At 36.3% G+C, this 23,981-nt stretch overlaps 1 protein-coding gene across 2 annotated transcripts in view; it reads right to left on the reverse strand.

Annotated features, from left to right (window-relative positions):
• The window catches only part of Glys (glycogen [starch] synthase), a 214,126-nt gene that overhangs the window by 101,246 nt on the left and 88,899 nt on the right, over positions 1–23,981 (reverse strand). For both annotated transcript variants that reach the window (XM_090393684.1, XM_090393685.1), the window contains exons 5-6: positions 23,627–23,771; positions 15,245–15,362 (exon numbers count right to left, since the gene is read on the reverse strand). In XM_090393684.1, coding sequence (XP_090249810.1) covers positions 15,245–15,362; positions 23,627–23,771 — 263 coding nt within the window. The remainder of the gene's footprint in view (positions 1–15,244; positions 15,363–23,626; positions 23,772–23,981) is intronic.

The raw sequence follows: 23,981 nt of genomic DNA on the forward strand, positions 1-23,981 counted from the left end.
ACTCTTCTGATGCTATAACCAAATCCAAAACTCTTGAACCTCTTGTTCCCTCTATTACATGTTGCCTAAGACATTTATCCCTCAAGAATTCTAGAAATTCCATTTCCTTATTGCTACATGCGTCTTCCTCTCCCCAATTTATACTACTCTAGTTCATATACAATATACTAGAAATGTTTTTTTGCCAATATTATCCCACAAGAATAAACCAAATGGGATATAATACTATTTTTTTTTTAATTGCCTACTCACTAATTTCATGAAAATTCTTGTTTCATATCATCAGAAGAAATATGTGAATAAACTAAAAAACAGGTTATAACAGGTAACATAGATTAATGAAAATATTTGAATAAGAATAACAATGGAAAGTGCACTCGCTCTTGCATATATCTTGCACCCCTGATTTTACTTAACAGAAAAAGAAATTAAAGTTTCGCATATACCTCGCACACACACAAAAAAAGTTTAAAACTTTAAGAAATAGATAGTGAATGTTATGGCAGTTTCAGATATTTTGGAATTCGGTTGAAGAGAATCAGCATTTCAACTCAACAATTGTCAGCTTGGCTTTGTCATTGGGTCGTGAGATTTTTTGTTTAATCCCACATCTGCTATGACATTGCTTGTTTCTGCAGACTACTGGTAACTATATGCTTGTCATGGTCTTCTCTAATCATGTTAGAGAAGACCATACCTGATGCAAAATCATCCATTGTTTATTTGTTGCACTGTTGAGGATGTTTCATCATTTCAGCTGATTCTTTACTACTACTTCTAGCTTTACAATTCTTTGAGTTTTAGCTTGCAAAACAATTTTTAGCCATTCTTTTCTTTTCTGTGCAATATTCTTCCAATTCTTAATTTTTGAAGTTGTAAGATCTTTTTGTACATCAATCCATCTTTCCCTTAGTCTACATTTCTTCCTTTGTCCTAATGGTTTCCATTCAAATATTTTTTAATTCCTCTATCTTTTTCCATTCTTTCTATATGCCCAAATGGTATTCTTTGTGTCTTTATATATATTACTATATCTTCACCATTAATTAGTTGTCCAAGTTCGCTGATTCTTTACACTCTTGAGAAAAATCTAATTTATGTGGAGCCTTTTTTGTTTGGTGTCATAACACTTGATGTAATATACTGATGATATTAAAAAAAAATGTGTCTTTACCAGTATTATCCACAAGAATGAACCAGATGGTATGTAATACTAATTTTTTTTATTAACTACTATTAGCTTCATGAAAATTCTTTTGTTTTGCATCACAGTGCAACAAAAAACAATGGATGATTTTACATCAGGTGTGGTCTTCTCTAATTCAATATGACAAACATGTAGTTACCAGTAGTATTTAGCAGACCACAAACCAGAAATCATCAAATGGATGCTTTCCGTTGTTATTCTTGTTCAAATATTTTCACTATGTACATTTCCTGTTTTTAGTTTATTTATATATTTCTCCTGATGATCAGAAAGAAAAGAATTTTCATGAAATTAGTATAGTAAAAAAATAGTATTATATCCTATCTGGTTCATCCTCGTGGAGTACTACTGGCAAAAAAAAAAAAAACATTTCCAGCATGTCTTCTTTCTACATAAACAACCTATGCAACAATATCTGAACTCATGGTGAGTCACTGCTCTCAAAGGTGAATAAATTTCAAAAAATAAGAATCAAACAAAAAAAATTATCAGAACAGGTTAACATTTCTTTTAAAATGCAGGGATAATGGTGTTATTCCTCGATTTTTACAGTTACACCAACGGTTCACTACTAAGTGTGCTTTAAGAATTTTCCAAAGTACAGAAGTTGCATTATTAAAAGAACGCATATATCATAAAAGGTTGGAGCTTTCACAAATTGATAGCCAGTCTTACACTCTTCATACAGAATTACCTTCCTACCTTCCTATAACATTTGGAATAGTTTAGATAGATTTAACTTGCTCTCGCATATCTCACACTCCTGATTTTACTTAACGAAAAAAGAAATTAAAAAGTTTCGCATATACCTTGCACAGGAAAAAAAAGTTTAAAACTTTAAGAAACAGATAATGAATGTTGTTATGACAGTTTCAGATATTTTGGAATTCGATTGAAGAGAATCATCATTTCAACTCAACATATCATCAACTTGCCTTTGTGCGATTTTTTGTTTAATCCCACACCAATCATATGCATGTCTTTATAGCTGCACTATCTCTCTCTCTACTGGCCTACCATTGCTGTCCATTTCACACTCCACTTTCACTTCTTATTGGTCATTTGTGAAGGATTGTTCATGACATATCTCAAGTCTTGTAAATTATAGTTATTTTTGCTTGAAATATGGAGAAACATTCAAGTTACAGTGCTGGTTTAAAACTCAAAGATTTACAATTCCGAAATGATAAAAGGACAAGCATCAAAGAAACTATTCGTTTTTATTTAATTACATAAGCATTGTTGCTAAAGACTGATATATATCGCATGATTATCTATATGTTCACTGGACATCCACAGATGCTGTATGGTCACTCCGATGCTCAGTGATGTGTCACACCAGGCCTTGTCATGTAGTCCTGTTGTTTGCTTTTCTGGAGACTTCAACTTTCTGAAGATTAGTTGCTCCACATACACCATCCATCCATCCATCCATCTCATTGATGGTCTACCCCTTCCTCTTTTTCCAGGAACTTTACCTTCCATTACTGTTCTGAGAAGTCCTCCTTCCATCCTTTCAATGTGTCCAAAATATTTTAACTTTCTTTTGTCAATATCCTTAAGGAGCCTTAAAGTTCTACTGATCTTTTCTAACACCCATTCATTTGTATGCCTTTCGGTATATGATATCCTCAACAGCCTTCTGTAGCACCACATCTCAAAAGCAGATATCTTTTCTTATCTGACTTCTTTAGGTTCCAAGTCTCACATCCATAAGTCGCTGTTGGAAAAACAACTGTTTCCAAAATCCTCAACTTTGTTCCCATGGAGATAGATCCATCCTTCCAGATTTTAGACAAGTCTCTGACTGTTGTTTTCGCCATTCCTAACTTTCTTCTGATGTCTTCTGAACAGCAATTTTTCACATTAATAATGGATCCCAGGTACTCCAACTTGCTGACTTCCTCAATTCTTTTTCCATTAAGGTAAACTTGTTTCTCAAGAGCTTCTCTGTTTGTATTTCCTTTGAGAACCATAATCTTTGTCTTGCTAGGATTTAGTTGAAGTCCTCTGTTATTACTGATCTTGTTAATTATGTCATTATGCTGATGATACAGTACTCCTTTGTAATGACATGGAAGAACTAGGACATTACAAAGGAGTACTGTATCATCAGCATATCTCAGATTACTGATCAATCTACCTCCTATCCTAATTCCTGTCTTGAGTTTATCCAATGCTTCACGCATGATGTCCTCCGTATATATACTAAACAAGTGAGGAGAAAGTAAACATCCTTGCCTGACACTCCTTTTTCAACCTGAAGCCAATCAGTCAATCCAACATCTGTTCTTACTGTGGCTTCTTGCTCCCTGTATAAGTTGGCTATCAAACAGATAGTGTTTTGAGGAAAACCCCTTCTTTTCATTACTTCCCACAGTTTCACATGCTGAACGCAGTCAAAAGCTTTAGAGTAGTCTAAGAAACATATTACTAGAGGAAGTCTAAATTCTTTATATTTTCTATGATTTGTATAAGGCAAAGGATCTGATCTCTGGTGCTCTTACCTTTCCTAAAACCTGCTTGTTCCTTGTGGCTCAACTTTGGCCTCAATCCTATTTAGTATGATCTTCAATAAAATTTTGCTTGCATGAGATACTAAACTAATAGTTCTATAGTTGTCATGCTTTCATATCTCCTTTCTTATGTAGTAGTATGAAAACAGACTTCTTCCAGCCTCTAGGCCATGATCCTGTCCCCCATATTCTTGTAATCAATCTACGAAATACTCTTATCCATTAACTCTGCTGGGATTTCGTCTGCACCTGGGGCCTTATTGCTATTAAGCTGCTTAACTGCTCTTTCAACTTCATGCCTAAGTGGAGGAGGTTTCCAAATCAAAATTTTCCTGGCGAGAGGGATCCTCAACATTTTCGTTATCCACTCTACTCTACAGTTCCTCACAGTATTCTTTCCATCTGTTTTTGATTTCCATTTCTTCTGTTAGTAATGCTCCATTCCTGTCTTTGATGACATTCAATTTGGGCTTAAAATTTTGCTTTAAGTCACAAACTAAATAAAACATCCTTTTATAATTGAGCCTCCTCATCTGGAACTCTATCTCTTCACATTTATTAGTATAGAACTTTTCCTTGTACTGCTTGATGGCTCTTCTGACTTCTCTATGTAATCTTTTATATTCTTCCAATCGCCTTCTTTTGATTAGTTTCCATGTTGAATCTGATATCCATGGATCTCTTGGTCTTCTTATTGGGCCAAGATACTTCTTGGCGGCTGTATCTTATATTATCACCTTGATTCCTTCCAAAAGCATTTCTGGTGAGTTCTCATTTGTCTCCAGAAAATCATCCAACCCAGTTTATGTTTTTTCTGTGAATCCACTAGGAATTACTCTAACATCCAATCTAGTGGAAAGTGCTTGACTTGGAAGTTTTCGGAGTCTTAGTCTTACTTTGGCTCTTACTGGCTGATGGTCTGTACCACAATCTGCTCCAGGACAAGTGTGCACATCTCTGATGTGCACACTTCTCCTGGAGCGTGCACATCAGAGATGTTTGTCTTAAACCTCGGGGAGAGCCAGGATATAATCAATCTGGTACCTTGATCCATCAATGTTAGATATCCAAGTATAGATCCGTCGTGGGTGTTTCTTATGTTTCTTTCTGAAAGCAGGTATTGGTAATAACTAATCTGTTAGCATGGGCAAATTCCAACAATCTTTCACCATAGGTGTTGCGTTCACCTAGACCAAACATGCCACACTCCAGTCTAACTCTCATACTCTTTCCCACTTTTGCATTTAAGTCCCCTAAGATAACGCTCATAAAATTTAAATGCACTGATTTCATAAATAATGTGAGCAATTATAAATTATAATGAATACTGAGGATTTAATTATAAATGTCAATTTAGTTTTTCCTGAAACACTAGTTTCCGAAAATCCCCACACAAATCTTGCGCGACGATTTTTTAACTTTAATTTGGGGGAAAAAAGTGCGAGTCATATTTGAGTAAATACAGTATTATCACCGTTATAATTTTTTTTCTTCAGTTAAGCAAATGGCCCTTAAAAGGCTTTAGAATCTTATTTCAAAAGGGGATGATAAGCATTATCATCTGATAAATAAATATGACTCCAAAAACAGTATTGGAAATAATCAGTTTCTCTTTTTCTGCACTTTTAGTAGAAAAATTAATAATATTATGATCATTTGTGGATAAGTACAGCTAGCATATTATTGCTTTTTTTTTGCTTTTTTTTTTTATGTTAATCGCTGAGTATGCTTCTATTAATAGGAAAAAAATTAAGCATGCAGAAAAATGAAAAAACATTACATAAAAAATTCGTGAACTATACTTTTGTTTGGAATGTGAAATATTAATTCTTTAAAACTAATATAAAATGTTTACACTTTAGCAGTAGTATAGTGAGGTTTCTGATGACCTTGACAAATTTGGAGCTGTGGCCTTTTTTTTGTGTGAGAATTTCAAGTGAAAAAATACCTTGTTAGTAATGCCCTTCTGATACAGGCACCCTTAGCAACTGTCCTCAATACCATAGCATTCCTGTACTATTGTAAAGGAAACAAAGTCAAAAATCATAGTGCTTCCATCTTCTTGCATTTAGTAAAGTAACAGCAAACCAAAGTTTATACACTTTAACATTAGTTAAATGTTAAAATTGCATTTAACAAATTAAATGCAATTTAATTTCTGTAGTCAATGAAAGTTTATAACAGAATATATTTCTTAACTATGAACAAAGATTTCCAAATATGAACAAAGTACAATGGGAGTTCTGATAATGATTGGTGAAAATACCACATATATTTGTTGACAGCAATATTTGCACCTAAAAAAGAAAAAGTTTTTTTTTCAAAATGCTAGGATTTTTTCTTTTTTCAATTTTTTTCCATGTTTATTCCCTTTATGTCCACAGATAATAAAGAAATTATTATTTATAATTATTAAAATCTGATCTCTCTGAGTCAATGGACTGCTCATGCAAAAAGATCATCAAACCATGCCTTATACCATTCAGAGTTGCTGCAATCACCACACTTTCCAGCAATGCATTCCACTCATAATCACTCTAAATGCAAAGAACCTGCTTCTCACTCCCCTGCTCACACCTACCTTATACAGCCTCCAGGGATGGCCTATAGTTCTACTCTTGCTTCCCCCTACTCTATAAAAAAAATGTCCTCCACATTAATATGCTATATTGCCAAAAGTGACTGGACAGCAAGAGTTTGTATTTCCTGTTGCTACAGTGTTACTGTTATATGAAGTCAGGCCTCCTTTCACTGCTATTACAGCCAACTCAGTGGAGAGCCATTACCCTTCAGGTTAAGCTCTCCACTAAGTTCTAGTAAACTGCATAGTATGGCGAATAACTGACAAGTATTAGTTCAGCAATAGGTCTGGCAAGCAACTTTTGCTCCAGCTCATCTCAAAGATGTTCAATAGGGTTGAGGTCTGAGCTTTAGGCTGGGCAGTTTACTTCTTCCACCTCCATGTCTTCAAACCATGAAGCTAGGGCCCTTGCTTTATGAGCAGACACGTCATCATGCTTATACAGGAAAGGACCTCTTCCAAACTGTTGCCACAGTGTGGTAAAAATGGAATTGTCCAAAATGTCATGGTAGGTATTAACATTTAAAGATCCAGATACAGAAACCAATCTGTCCAGTCCAAATCAGGGAAAACCACCCCAGACCATTATGCAGTAGCATAATGGTCTGGGGTGGTTTTCCCTGGTTTCGACTGGATGATTTTCGATACAATTCCTACAAGTATTGTTCACTAGGTATCTTCTAGGTCTAGATACATCCATCAGATTGCCAGATTCCGTACTGCAATTCTTTGCTGTACAGGACTCTTCAATTGACCTACAGCGCAATGACGGTGTTGTTTGCACCATTCTGGACAATGCCAGACATCAGCAGCCGTAATCAAGGATTTGTGTGAGCCACAGCACGACCATCAAACCCAAGAACAAACCACTATTACTGCCATAACTCTACATTGCCTTGCCCATATGATGCAGAAATCTCTTGGACCGAATGACTGAACTTATGGGCTCTGACTATCACATACATGTTTGAAAGGACTCGACTCCTTTCATCCACTCATCTTGACAGCAAAGAATATCTACACTCCTATCATCCACATGCCTATGCTTATACAGCATTGTGGAAATGATTCTGCATCCTACTGGCAAGGCAACGTAGAGTTATATGAGTGTCTGGATACTTTTGGCAACATAGTGTATAGTAACAACCCGTTACCAACTTATATGTCTCAATCACATCCCCTCATCTTCTATTCACAAGGGGCTCTACATGTTACATTCTTCGAATCTCTTCTAGTCTGATATTTCCCAGATCTGACACTGATTTAGAAAACCTTCTCTGGACCCTCTCCAATACATCCTCATCCCCTTGAAAACCAGGTGAACAAATCTGTGTCCATCCTGATCAAAGCCTTATACAAGGGAATCATAACATTTGTGCTTCTGCATGTCAATGTCCTCTTCATAACCTGCATGATTCATTGTGATGTTCTTACAATTTTAGCAGTGTAACCTTAAACTTTAAGTATGCCCACTATTACCGCCATATCTCTGATCTCATCCACTCCACTTCCTGCATAATTTCTCCATTGATTGTATACTTTGCATCCCAGCCTTACCTAGCTAATTTGAAGAACTTGCACTTTGCAATGTAAAACTGATAGCTCCATTCATTTGTCCACTCACATAGTCTATTCGGATCCTGCAAGGGGGCCAAAACATCTGCTCTACTCCTCATAGGTCTTCGCAAATTTGCAGCATCAGCAAACAGTGCACATCTCCAGTTAAGCCAGTAAGTCACAGTGTAGTACTCATTTCTTTTGGGATACCACTCCTTCATACACAAACTCAACATCATATTCTTTATATGTACAGGTTATTATAATAGTACTACATGAAAAAGAACTTCCATAAACAACTTCCTGATACCTATCTAAGAGCCGATCAGTTATGTAACTCACTAATCTGTTAAGTAATCCAATCTGTTTCAAATTTAACCATTAGCTTGTTATGTGGCAGTCTATCAAAGGGATTTGAAAACTAAAAATACACCACTGTATATGTGTTTGTTGAGTGAATTTGTCACCTTGTAATATGTAAGCAGGCTGCTAAAACATGACCTTTTCCCTAACAAACCCATGCTGCCTATCAAAGAATACTGCTATTATCAACCCATTCTGAATCTTATTTGAAGTTTTTTCACTTGGTTATAAATTCAAGATGCCAAGAAATTATATTCTTGGTTTAATTCTTTATGCAAGTGTAAGCAAATAAAAATTTGAGCATGAAGTAAACATCACAACTGGGCTACTTGTATATAGAGGCTAATGACATCACATTAATTGTCATAGTATCCTTATGGACATGTATAATGCTATGCATTATGGGAAGGGCCACTACCCAGACTGGTTTTGACCTTTATTAAGGTCTTATCGATGGGAGCTGGACCTGGAAGTGATACTAAAGTTGAATTTATTTGAATTCTGAATCTTATTTGAAGTTTTTTCACTTGGTTATAAATTCAAGATGCCAAGAAATTATATTCTTGGTTTAATTCTTTATGCAAGTGTAAGCAAATAAAAATTTGAGCATGAAGTAAACATCACAACTGGGCTACTTGTATATAGAGGCTAATGACATCACATTAATTGTCATAGTATCCTTATGGACATGTATAATGCTATGCATTATGGGAAGGGCCACTACCCAGACTGGTTTTGACCTTTATTAAGGTCTTATCGATGGGAGCTGGACCTGGAAGTGATACTAAAGTTGAAGTAATGCAGAAGTCATATTTCCATATACAAGTAGCCAAAAGGTGTCACACCTATTACAATATACATTATACATGTCCACAAGGATATGTGTTTTACATTATGAGATACTAAGGAAATTAATGTGAAGTCATTAGCCTTTATACACAAGCAGTCCTGTTATGATGTGACTTCACATGCAAATTTTTATTTGCTTACACATGGATAAAAAAGATTAAACCAAGAATATAATTTCTTGGCATCTTTAATTTATTCTGAATCTTAGTCCTAACTTCTCTAACACCTTAAAAATTCCAGACATGCAGATTGGCCTATAATTTTTAGCCTCAGTCTTATCTACGAAGTGGAACAATTTTCTCTGACTTCTATTCCTTTAAGACTAGCCTTGTTGAGAGACTCATGTTAAATAGGTGTGCCATAGAACAAGACTTCAATGTGTGGTGATATATTGCCAAGTGCTACTGCTTTATTAGCATTAAGTTTACTTAATTCCTCATATACCTTCTACTCATTCACCATCACCCTCCCCTCCCACTCCAATCCTCTACACTTCTGCTTTTCATGATGTTGCTTTCATGAGGATGATAAATACTGAGAAACTGCTCACTGAATACCTCCACTGGTTAATTAATATAAAGATATATATAAAAAATAGGGTCAAAGCTATATAACTGAGAGGAGCCCTCCACATAGCCTTTAAAGGAATGCAGAGAACTAATCACGGCTTCTGACCTAAAGTCCAAACCTCACCTTCTCGTGGTGCACCCTGTTACACTGTATCTACCTGGATATTGAACAAACGAGGATGAGCTGGAAATTTGGGATTTAGGCGACCAGATTGTATTTTTATTGGCTTAAACCAAAATAGAAAATGATGGTACAACATGACAGAATTTTGTGCCAGATGAAGTGTCCCCTGGTTAAACAAAGTTCCCGTTGTTTTCGCCAGGAAACCAATGTAAACAGCGAAAAGTCAGCTACTAGAACAAATCCTAAAACCTACCCCAACTCAGCATCACCAGAGTTTAAGATCGATACTGGTACTATCAACATAAGAAGCCTAAATGGCAAAGAAATGGAGCTAGCTGAGGAATTGGATAAGTACCAGATCAATCAAATACAGGTGACTGAAACAAAAAAAGGCAAAAACTGGCGAGATCTTTCTGAGCAATAAATACAAAATGTTATATTCAAGCAATGACAATCAAGGAAAAGAAGAAGTAGCCATAGTTATTCAACACTAAATACGAGGCTAATCTTCTTGAATGTGAGGCAGTCTCAAGTAGAGTGATGTGGGCAAATATCAGAATGAGGAAACTGGACAATCAGACTTATTTGTGCCTAAGGTCCCACAGAAGGTTCTACAACGGTAGAAGTGGAGGAATTTTTTTTGAGGCTTTTAAAGAAAGCAACTGACACAATGACACAAAAAAAGTTCGTCCTTGTTGGGGGATCTAAATAGCAAAGTAGGAAATGATGGTCAGACATACAAAAATATTTTGGGAAAATTTGGAGAAAAGAGCAAAGCTAATAATAACGGTAAATACTTATTGGATTTCTGCTCAGGACATGGACGGGTTATTACTAACATCATGTTCCAACATAAAAATGTGCACAAATTCACATGGAGAGAAGAGGCAAGGAATAAGAAAGTCTCAACTGACTATGTTCTTGTTGATGGTGATGTTTTCTCCCTGGTGCAGGACACCAGACTGTACAGGGGATTTGAAATTGGAAGTGATCACCATTTAGTCCTGAGCAGAATAAAATTCAATTTCATACTGAAAACAAGAACATGTAAGGAAGTTTTAAAGCGAATAAAAGTTGAGCAGTTCTCAGATGTGAACTGTAGACTAAAATACACAAACATTATTGAAGAAAAAATGAAAGAGTTTGAGAACAAAACCAAACCTTGGAAATTCAGTGGCAAGCCCTGAAGAAAACACTGATTGATTGTCAGAGAGGCATGTGGTGAGGTTGTCTGCAAGGATAGAAAAATCAGAACTCCCTGGGGGACATAGGAAGTTAAAGAGGCAGTGAAGGAAAAGAAGAAGCATATCAAAAGTTCCTGGCAAATTCTCTGGACTTCTTTCCAAGTAGTACGATATGTTACATTAGTCATCAAATCCAATACGTCACTTAGAACCTGCATATTTCTTTTTCGAAGTGCTTTACTTTCCTCCTGTTAAAGGTATTACATGTTTAAGTTAAAACAAGAAATGCTATACTGATATGATTAATACTAATAATATTTCTTCATCATCATCAAATTCCTGCCATGTACCCTCAAGGGGTGTACAGGATATGACAGTACTACATGAAAAAATTACATCATTATTAACTTCCTATCTACAATTTTCCTCCAAATCAGTCTGTTACTTGTCAAGACTCCAACATTATCAGATCTTATATTTCTATCGTCTAAGGCACTTTGTACCGTATCAATCCACCTATATCTTGGTCTTCCTCTGGGTCGTTTTCCTGCCAACCTGGCAGAGAACACTTGTTTTGCTAATCTTTCCTCTCCCATTCTATTTAAGTGACCATAAGACCTGAGATTAGCTCTGCTAACGCATTCCTGGATGCTGACAATGTCAAGTTCTTTCCTAATATCCTCATTTTTAATATGATATTGCCATTGATGCCATCTGTTCACGCCTCTAATCTTTCTCAGGACTCTCATATCTGCGGTCTCTAGTCTTTGGTCAAGTGTTTCACTTCTGACCCAGTCTCAGATCCATAAGTTAAAATTGGTTTGAACACAGTCTTGTATACAGCTAATTTAGTGTTCCGACTAATTTCTTTCTTATTCCATATGAATTTATTCAATTGACTTCCCACGATACCAGCTTTGCTGATTCTGTTGTCTATTTCTATATTTAATTTACCATCTTCAGTAAAAATTGTGCCTAAGTAGCTGAAATGTTTTACTTGTTCCACAGGTTCTCCATTCACAACACAGTTGACATTTTCAATGATTCTGCCTATTTTCATTGTCTTTGTCTTTTTATTGCTGACCTTCATACCATATCTATTACAACAGCTATTCAATTTAGTCAGAGAATCTTGCAGACTTGTAGCGGATTTATTTAGAAGTATAACATCATCCGCATAAAGCAAAGAGCTGACATTAACATCTCCAATTTTGATATCAGGTTTAATACCACATTCCTTCATAATGTGATCCATATAGATAATGAATAACAGAGGGGATAATGTACATCCTTGTCTCACACCAGATTTAACATTAAACCATCTTCCTGTACTTCCTTCAATTCTAACTGCTGACTCACAACTCAAATAAAGACTAAGTATCGCTTGATATAATGCCCCATTGACACCATATAACTGCAGCGTATTGAATAGCTTCTCTCTTGGCACCTTGTCATATGCCTTTTCCAAATCGACAAAACTTAAATACAGATCTTTGTTATATTCCCATGCTTTCTCGACTATTTGTCGTAAAGTGAAGATCTGATCCTGAGAGCCTCTATTTGGCCTGAATCCAGCTTGTTCTTCACCAAGCTTTTCTTCCACAATTCTTTTCAACCGTTTCTCAAGTATACGTGCATAGATCTTGCCAGGAACACTCAGTAGGGAAATACCCCTGTAATTCTCACATTCAGTTTTATTTCCCTTTTTATATATGGGTACTATGAGAGCTCTACTCCAATCATCGGGAATTCGTCCCTCTGTCCAGGCTTTCTGAACTATGCAGTGCAGCCACTGTAAGACTCTTATACCACCATACTTCAGCATTTCTGGTCGAATATCATCTACTCCTGCTGCCTTTCCACATTTCAAGCCTTTGATGGCTTTTTCTACTTCAAGTATGGATATGTATTCCTGACTGCATGCCTGGTCAGTGTTTTTTATCACTGTGCTGTCATCACTGCTTGTTTCATTTAGCAGTTTTTCAAAGTAATTACTCCATACTTCAAGGATATCTTTTTCTCCTGTTTTCATTTCACCTTTATCATCTCTAATTCCTTTTACAGCACTCTTTCCTCCATTCCTAAGCTTCTTCAACAACCTCCAGAATATTTTGCCACCTTCTTGATATTTATTTTCTATATTCTTGCCAAAGTCCTCCCATGACTTTTGTTTAGCTAGTTTTACACACTGTTTAGCTTTCTTACATTTGTCTCTGTATTCTGTAAGAGTAAAAGCTGACTTATTTGCCAGGAACTTTTGATATGCTTTCTTCTTTTCCTTCACTGCCTCTTTAACTTCCTGTGTCCACCAGGGAGTTCTGATTTTTTTATCTTTGCACACAACCTCACCACATGCCTCTCTGGCAGAATCAATCAATGTTTCCTTCAGAGTTTGCCACTGAATCTCCAAGGTTTGATTCCTGTTCTCAAACTCTTTCATTTTCTTTTCAATAATATTTCTGTATTTTAGTCTACAGTTTACATCTGAGAGCTGCTCAACTTTTATTCACTTTAAAACTTTCTTAGCTAAATATTTCTTAGCTTTCCTAATTTTTTTTTAACCACAAAAATATTTATAACTCTCACTTTAATAATGAAAGATTAGGATCTTTCATTAAGTCAGCTTGTGCTCTTAGAGAATACAGAGACAAATGTAAGAAAGCTAAACACTGTGTAAAACTAGCTAAACAAAAGTCATGGGAGGACTTTGGCAAGAACATAGAAAATAAATATCAAGAAGGTGGCAAGATATTCTGGAGGTTGTTGAAGAAGCTCAGAAATGGAGGAAAGAGTGCTGTAAAAGGAATTAGAGATGATAAGGGTGACATGAAAACTGGAGAAAAAGATATCCTTGGAGTATGGAGTAATTACTTCGAAAAATTGCTGAATGAAACAAGCTGTGATGACAGCACAGTGGTAAAAAACACTAACCAGGCATACAGTCAGGAATACACATCCATAGTTGAAGTAGAAAAAGCTATCAAAAGCCTGAAATGTGAAAAGGCAGCATGAGTAGATGATATTCGACCAGAAATGCTCAAGTATGGAGGTATAAAAGAGTCTTACAGTAGCTGCATTGCATAGTTCAGAAGGCCTGGACAGAGGGACAAATTTCAGATGATTGGAATACATTGGAAATTAGAGCTCTCATGGTACCCATATATTAAAAGGGCAATAAAAATGAATGTGAGAATTACAGAGATATTTCTATAATGAGCGTTCCTGGTAAGATACTTGCATAAGATATATGCAAGTATACTTGAGAAAAGGTTCAGAAGGATTGTGGAAGAGAAGCTTGGTGAAAAACAAGCTGGATTCAGGCCAAACAGAGGCTATCAGGATCAGATTTTCCCTTTACGACAGATAGTTGAGAAATCATGGGTGATATAACATGGGAGTAGGAGAGGCCATTTTAGCCCTATGTAACTTTTTGGAGACTGAGTCGGCAGTTCAATCTCCACTGGTAATAAATCAGGGATAGCTGACCCAAGACTATCACTAATTTAATCAGTATGCCATGAAGAGACAATTAACAACTGTCACCATCCTGTAGTTCCTGACCCTAACACAATGTCTGAAATAGCGTGGGTTCAACAGTAGATTTTTTTGAATTTACGGAAAGAAAAATATCACTTGCTCATGCTAGAGATCAACTAAACACGAATCCATTGAAAAAAGGCTTAGAAAACATTCCTGTAGTCCGCAACTAAATTTGAATCTAAGTCTTACTTCGTGCGGTCCAGCGACATGGAGTGTAAACACCACTTCCACTTAGCTACACAGGCCATATAAATTAATATTTAATATTTTTTATGAAATTTATGATGCAATGAAGAGCACTAATATTGTGTTAAAATTTACATATCCAACACATGATGGCGTCACTTTAGTACATTCTTGTGTGTTGCAAGAAAGCAGAATTACAGGAGAAATTTATTATACAGAAAATTCTGCTATCCAAAAATGCCATTTCTCAAGCTATTTGGATAAAAAGGAGGTCACTATATTTTACTATTCAAATTTCCGTTTAACAGTATACATATAAAAAACAAAAATATTTTGTAAAAGTAAGCATATATACCTTTTAATTATCATCATATGTGCATTAAAACATAACAAATACTATAATTCTTTTGTTTGAACTTTATTACAGGGAATCATATCTGCATAAGAATCGGAATGTTTATAATGTCTACTGCAAACTATGGGGAGGGGGGATAATAAAAAAGATAATATGCACTACTATACAATTGAGAAAATTGCACAAAAAGTTTTTTTTAACTAAATAACTTACCCATAAAAGTGGCCACGAACAAAATCATGAATCTTTTCCTTTGCAATTGCATGAAGATTCTGAAACTCGTGAATAGCACTAAACTTTTTTACATTTAAGCCATTTGGAGTGATAATGTCTACAAAGAAATTATTAATTTTATTGATTATGGCATACTAAATTGTCTTATAGAATGTTTTTAATATCTGAAGGATAAATGAAAGTTTAATAAATCAATGGGTTAAATAAAATTTATTACAGGTTTGAGATTAATGAGAGCAAAGATATTGACAAAAGACAAACTTAATTCAGTTTCTATTTTATAAATTTATTTTCTTACTGAATTAAGGAATTAAATGACACAAATAAATGCAATATTTAAGTTTTGAAACAATGCATAAACATATATTATATTCATTTTGTCTTTCTATTTGTATGCATATGATATTACCACTTTGGTTAGACACATTTTAATGAAATTTAGTATTTAAAATCTATATATTTTAAGGAATTTAAGCACCAAAAATTAGAGAAAATTTTACAGAATTATATATTGATTTTACATGTGTTTAGTGCATATGCAACTGAAGTGCAAATTTATGAAAGAATGACATTACAGCTGGAAAGTAGCATCATTCCAGAAGAGAAAAATTCTACGGATTTCAAAAGCATAATTGAAAACCTGATCTTTAAATATAAAACTGTTTAGTTTATACATCACCTCACTGTTCAACATTCCATTTTCTCAAGATACCCGAGTTATATACAGGTAAACCTCGGTTAACGTGAATTCGATATGTGCGATAATCAGTTAGCACAATTGAGTGAAATGATACTATTTCTCCACTTTAAGCGAGTGATTAATCAGTTAATGCAATTTTTTTACTTTATGTAAAATTTTTTGTTGCCAATCTGCAGCAAGCAGAAAAGCTGGAAGTCATTAAGAGCATGAAAGTGGCTCTAGTAATACAATGATTGTGTGAGACCTGGGATACAGCGAGTCTACAGTTTGGACTATATTAAATAAGAGCAAAGATTACAAAGAACAAGGAAAAGTTGCTACTGCTTCTTTAAACATGCAGATTACCCAAAATAGAAGTCATTTAATGATCAAGATAGCGCCTCTTCTATCACTTTGGATTGAGGATTATAACCAAAAAAGAATACCTCTAAGTACAGGGAATATTCAGACAAAAGCTCTCAATATTTTTACCTCATTGAACGACACCAAATTTCAAGAGGAACATGAAAGCTTTACTGTGAGTTTAGGATAGTTTGACCATTTTAAAAATTGAACTGGACTGCATAACGTAAGAATAACTGGGGAATCTGTTAGTGTTGATAGAGATTCTGCAGCCAAGTTTCCTGAAAGTTTCCTTCGAAGAATTGCAAAGCATAATTCAGGAGGGTGATTATGACAATCGGCAAATGTTCAACATCTACGAAATTGGTCTCTTTTGGAAGAGTATGCCAACAAAATTTTCCTAACTAAAACTGAAGCATCTCAACCAGGATACAAAGTATCTAAAGATCACTTACACCTTTATTAGGAGACAATGCAGAAGGTGACAAGCCTATGTTTACCATATGCAAAATCCAAGATCTAACATTATTGAAGAAATCAGCACAATTGGAAAAGAACTTGGGTTTAATGAACTGGATAATGAAGATGTGAGATGCTCAATTCTCATTCAGAACAGTTAAGTGAGAATGATCTCCTTCAACTAGAAGAATAGCATATGATACATATGAAGAAGATAAGGAAAGCGAACAAGAAGAGAATATTACGACTAAGAAACTAACTACAAAAGAACTTGAGCTAGTTTTCAATCACATTGAGTATGCTAATGAAATTTTGTTTGATGCTGATCCAGATATGGAATGAAGCCTTGAAGTCTGCCGAATTCTTGATAAAGCCATCGCCAGCTATTGCAAATTGCATGACAAGATGAAAAAAGTGTAGCACTATTCAAGCATCTTTACTAATTTTTTTTTTTTTTTTTTTTTTGTAAAAAAGTAGATCAATCAAATGTTTAGACATTAAGCAAAAATTTAAGCAATTGATTTTTATTAACTTTGATGATTTTATCCTCTAATATAGCTTATACTGTAATCTTTTTTCCAAATTTTCGATGAACTGATGGATGAATTATAATTATTCCTATTGAATTCGCTTAGCGTGATTTCGCTTAGAATGCATTAATTGATGGATTAATTAATTAATCACGTTAAGTGAGGTTTTCTGTAACTGTTTTTCTGATCACTTAGCACATATTCCAGAAACAAACATAAGGAAAAGCTCTTATTTAGAACAAAAAATTCTATCAGCAGCCTACTCTTTAACTTACCATATGGATATTGCACTGATGACATCTTCAGTTTGGCTTTGAGACATAAAAGCAACATTCAAGGATTAAATTTCTTAGTAAAGAAAAATACAATTGACTACTTTTTCTTTGTATAATGCCATAATGTAAGAACCAGACAAAATTATCAGGTGATAAAAAATCCATTCTTCAGAGAGAGAGAGAGACAACCACAAGGAGACCCCCCATCATCCTATACACTATATACACCTTACAGCACTTTATGAAGTGTCCTCTTGCACACCAATAAGAAAAATCCCAGGTGGGGATAATTATGTGAAAGAGTATGTGATTGAGAGGACCTGATTTCAGACTGCACAATCCAGTAACTGCTGATTTCAGAATGTGAAATCCAGTAATCCAGTATATCCAGAAGATATATCCACAGACAGCCATTCTGCCTCTGATCATTAAGTTTGTTGGGAGGTTGATAATAATGTAGAGTCCTCAGTTAAGAAGGGGCTTATGTGGAACTATAGAGCTGGTGATTATGATACAATTGTGTGTGTGGGGGGGGGGGGGGCAGCTTGGAATCATGACATGGCATAAGAAGCTCAAGTCTATAGTGTATGGCCAAGAATGTTTGAGGAAAATGGTATCAGACTGCATACCAGGTCAGGAGAATAAACCTAATGGGAGTTAAATATGGATGAGTAGCATCATAAAGTAAAAGCTGCCAAAATAGAAAACACTATGGAGGGAATATAAAAAAAATAGTGATCAGCATGATCATGTGCAGTACAAAGTGAAGACAAGAAGGAAGACTTGTATGATATCATATCCTCCTATCCTTCTTATCTGTCGCTTAGGACAGGTTGAGTAACCCCTCCTAATGAGGGGTTACTGCCAAATTAATGCAGCCAGTTTGCCACTCTGCTGCATCGATATTCATCAATAAGGGTGATATTCATGACTGTAATCTGTGTGTGTTCATGGGCTGGTTTGTCTGCTTGTGGGATGAAAAATCCCAGATAAACTAGGAGGGGGAAACCCTGCTGTCCACACCCAAGACTGGCTAATTTGGCTACGGCTGAGGAAGATCCTTAAGCTTCTTACGTCGTTGACGGGAATCAAACCTAGGACACTCCTCCTTCCCCAGGCATATAGTTGTGAAGCATATAGCCACTAGGCTAACTGCAAAGACCCCGTATGATAAGGAGAACTAAATCAGATTGAGAGGAAATTAGCTAAGCAGGCCAAAGGAAATCCTAAAAAGGTTTTTATTTGCTGTGTAGTGGGTAAGAGGAAGGATGATTATGGACCTCATTTGCCTGGAGGAACAACAGAGAATGTAGCTATGGCAATTAAGAAGGGGTGAAAGGATGGATGAGACGATTCTGATGGTGGGCACGAATGACTTGAGAGGCAGTGTAAATCGGGCGGCGAGAGATCTGAGATCCTTGCTTGAAGTTGTGTAAAAGAAAACGCAATACTGAATCACATAATAGCCAGAATGTGTGAGAAGAAAGGGTTGGAATACGTGGATGCTTGGAGGGCGTTTGAAGACAGAAGGGAATTGTATGCTAGAGACTGCTTGCCTTTGAATGAGGAAGGACGAAGGCATCTGGACAGATTGTTGTTTTCTGAACGAGTCAGTGTGTCAATGCAGAGAAACTAGAATTCCCAGGGTGGATGGTAGCAGGGATGGTCTCTTGTGGGAATGGGTGCTTGGGGGAAGGGGACGATGTCAGGAAATATTATATAATAAATATTATAAATGTCACTGCTTCTATACAATGATAGGTATAGAAGCAGTGACATTTTTATGCTCCATACTAATGCCAGGAGTATCCAAAATAAAGGAAATGAATTGATGGCGCTGATAGCATGAACCTGGCCAAAAATTATTGGGATCTCTGAGACGTGGTTGATGGAGGATGATATAATTGAAGTGGCAGCATTTTTTGGCAGGATAGGAAAGGAAAACATGGTGGTGGAGTACTGCTTATGATAAGTGATGACTTAGAGTAGAGTTCCATGGAGGGCTTTGGAAGGCAGTGACACAAATGGTTTTGAAAGCATATCGTGTGAGGTAGAAGTGGCCAAGACAGGATATTTATTGGGGTGTTGCTATAAACTAGGGAGCACAGATGGTGAGGACCAGGAGATGTTTAGGCAGTTAAGCTTGGGAAGTACAAGAAGAATGATTGTTATGGGAGATTTTAACAACAGCAGTATAAGCTGGGAAGAGGAAAATGCAAGTAATAAGAAGGGGATAGAATTTCTGGAATTCTTGAGGGACAAATGTCTTCGGCAGCATGTGATGGAGGGAACAAGAGGTTCAAGAGTTTTGGATTTGGTCATAGCATCAGAAGAGCTGATAATAAGTGAGATGACATCTCAGTTGGAGAGAGTGACCATGTGGTTTTGACTTGGAAGATGATCAGACATGCAGGTGTATCAAAGAAAAGGGAACGTATGTGGAATTATAAGGCATGTGATTATAGTAGTCTTAGGTATCAACTAGGAGAAGTTCCATGGAGGGCAGAATTGGAAGGCCAGGATATCATTAGTGCTTGGGAAATTGTGAAAGAATATTTGTTAGCAGCAATAGTAAGCTGTATTCCATGGGTGAAGAAGTGGACACAATTTGGTGTAAAGTGGATGACAAACAATATCAAACAGGAACTGCAGTTGAAAAAGAGATTATGGAAGATATACAAGAAGAGGGGCGGAGGACAGATACATGAAGAATATAAGACAGGCCAGGAGAGCGACCAGAATGGTGAGGAAGGCAAAACTGGAATATGAGAAGAGATTGGCACTAAGATTCAAAGAAAATCCTAGGGAATTTTTTTGCTATGTGGCCAGTAGGCGGAGAAACGATTGTGAAACAATGACATTGCAGGATAAAAATGGGAATAGAGTGACTGATGCAGAGGACATAGTGGAGTTGTTCAATGAGCACTTTATTAGAGTATTTCATCCTGGAGGAGGTTTTAATACTAGAGAGATAGGGCAGGATCAGGGTTTAGAGGTGCAAGAGGAGAGTGTGTTCCAAATACTGAATAGTCTGGATACCAATAAAGCTGTTGGACTGGATGGTATTTCACCACAGGTTTTGAGAGAATGTGCTAAAGAACTGTCAGCTCTGTTGACTTGGCTTTTCAATAAAAGTCTGGCTGAAGGAAAGATACCCAGGAAATGGAAGGTAAGATAGTGCTAAGGGCGGTAGCAGACTGGAAGTGTCTAATTATAGGGCTGTTTGTGTGTTCATCAGTAGTTGTACAGGCCTTGGAGATATTAGTGAGGGATTATATACAGCGTTGGGTAGATGAGGGTAATGTTATCAAGAGCGCCCCTTAACAAATCCATGTAATCAACATGGATTTGTTAAGGGGTGCTCTTGCTTTAGTAATATGATTGTCTTTTATAATAAAGTTACAAGAGCAGTTGATGAGGGAAAGGCATTACTGCCATTTTCTTAGACTTAGCGAAGGCATTTGACAGGGTGCCAAATGATAAGCTGATATTTAAGTTGCAGCACATGGGTTTAAATGTCGGGTTAGTCAAGTGGATTCAGGATTGGCTGACTGATAGGTATCAGAGAGTTGCGTATGATGGGACAATATCAAGGAAGCAGAAGGTTACAAGTGGGATTCCACATGGCTCAGTACTGGGACCTGTATTGTTCAATCTTTATATCAATGATATTGTCAATGGATTTAAAGGGGACATTCAGTTGTTTGCAGATGATGTGAAGTTGGGAAGGGTTATCAGTAATAGTGCAGATGTGACAACCCAGCAAGAGGATTTGAATAAACTAGACAGATGGGCAAATAAATGGGGTTCTCGGTTCAATGCAGCAAAATGTAAAGTCTTGAGGTTTGGAACACATCGATGGGATGCTGCATATTCTATTGGAGGACTTAAACGGGAGGAAGTAGGGGGGGTACAAGAGATCTGAGGTTGATGACTGATAGAAACCTGAAATTCAAGGGACATATTGCAAAGGTGGTGAGGGTAACTCAGAGGATTGCTGCAATACTGAGAAGGACACTGACCTGCAGAGATAAAAGAGTGATTATTCCATTGTATAAGACCCTGATCAGACCACACTTAGACTATTGTTCTCAGATTTGGTCCCCAGGATTTGAAGGGGATAAATTAACTGTGGAAAGGGTACAGAGGCAGATAAAGATGGCTTTAGGACTGTACAATATGAGTTATGAGGATCGACTGAGGGAATGTGGACTGCAAAGTTTAGTGGATAGAAGAAGGAGAGGTGATATGATCGAGATTTTTAAACTGTTGAGAGGCAGTTACAGGGTAGACATTGGAGAGTTCTTTCACTTGGTGGAACGGCAGGAAGGAGTGATGACAAGGAGGCCATCCCTGAAAGTTACGAAAGGCTGTGCGCAAGAGGGTGATTAGTGGTTTCTTTGTGTGGAGGGTGGTTGAACCTTGGAATGCATTGCCTGAGAGAGTGGTTGGAGTGGGGACGGTTAATGGGTTCAAGGAGTGGCATGAGAGACGAATATACACGTTCTCAGTGGAATCTGAACCCATTATTTGCTGGAGAGTCGAAGCAACTATCCACTAGGCCAACAATGCTAGCAAAGGTTGTGGAAGTCCATATGTTTAAGATTTTTTTACATAAATTATAAGTTACTAGAATTTGATGCTTTAGCTAATAAATGTAATTATTTTATTACATTTCAATTAAAAAGATTAATGAGAAGAGAAAAATATGGTCATTCACACGTGTTTTTTTAGTATATATATATCTATAATGCTCAAAAGCAGTCTATCACGTTCATGTTTATATAATCATTTTCAGTAACTTCCCCTTCTCCCCTCACCCTTTTGTTGGCAAACAATTTGCTATTTGGCAAAATTGAACATTATTATCATTCTAACATTTTTTTTAGTGTTGCGATGAAATGATAGTTTTAATAACTATGGTGGGGGGAGGGTCTGGAAAGTTCTGATAAACACCTATAATCAAAATGATATTCAAGCTACTGATATAACACAAGAAAGAACATACAAGGATATAAGAACATATTATTTGCAACCAATATGCTCCTTCTTGTGGTTATATCTTGTGGTTATCCAAGTGTGAGCAAACAAAGTTTGTGCCTGAAAGTATCTTCAGGACTGGGGTAAGGTAGTACAACACCGGGCAACTCGTTGCTAAGGTGGAGCAAGCTAACATCACTCAGGAGTGCTAACATCACTCGTTGCAAAGGTGGAGCAAGCTAACATCACTCAGGAGTGATGTTAGCTTGCTCCACCTTTGCAACAAGTTTCCCGGTGTTGTACTACCTTACCCCAGTCCTGAAGATACTTTCAGGCGCAAACTTTGTTTGCTCACACTTGGATAAAGGATTAAACTAAATTTATTATAGTTAATAAACTTTCAACATCTTTCTCTAAATTCAGAGTAATTTAATAAAAAGGTGGCACCTTTTAATTAAATTACTCTGGATTTAATAAAAAGCAACTCCTATAGGTAGAGATGACCTTGCTAATGCTTCTGCCTGGTATCTCCACTTGGGCCTGGCTCCCACTGAAGAGACCTCAATAAAGGTCGAAACTAGTCTGGGTAGTGGCCCTTCCCTTAATGCATAACGTTATACATATCCGCAAGGATATGTGTTTTGCATTATGGGAGATACTGGAATAGGAGTGATGTTAGCTTGCTCCACCTTTGCAACGAGTTGCCCGGTGTTGTACTACCTTACCCCAGTCCTGAAGATACCTTCAGGTGCAAACTTTGTTTACTCACACTTGGATAAAGGATTAAACTAAATTTATTATAGTCTAACCAAGTGAAAATAAACTTTTAACATCATTTTGTTCTAGGTATTTATCAGAACTTTCCAGAACCTCCTCTTCGTATATACAACTCATATCCAGAACTATAGTTGTCACTCTTATACAAGTGTAATTTTTTAGTTATGTGATTATTCTCAATTCTCAAAAAAAAAAAGAGCTGATATCAGCTCTTTTTTTTATACACAACTGTACAGAAATATCTAGTCATATTTATAAATGCTAGAGAGAGAAGATAAAAGAATGAAAACCAACCAACCAGGCCTGCGCTTCAACAGGTGCTCAGCTTCAAAAGATGTAATTTCCGACACAGTAGTGAAAATATGAGCGCTATGGGCTGCTGCCCTTTCCATGCAATAGCGATGATATATTCCTCGGTCTCCAGCCTCTTTATCTAAATTAAACTGAAATTAGCAACATTAAAAACGAAACAGACTGCATTCTTAAGACCAAAGTAGGTTTGAAATGAGTTACTACACTAAGAGTAAATTATAAATTTCAATATTTTGCAAAATCTTATATTACATGCTTAGATAGTGTATATTATGGAACTTGTTAATTTTTACTTGTCTGATTTAGATTAAAAATAAAGAATTATGTTCAAATAATTTTCA

This window comes from Typopeltis vanoorti, chromosome 6 (assembly GCF_054136105.1).
Source record: "Typopeltis vanoorti isolate ZY-2024b chromosome 6, IOZ_Tvanoo_1.0, whole genome shotgun sequence".
In the NCBI taxonomy this organism is placed as follows: Eukaryota; Metazoa; Arthropoda; class Arachnida; order Uropygi; family Thelyphonidae; genus Typopeltis; species Typopeltis vanoorti.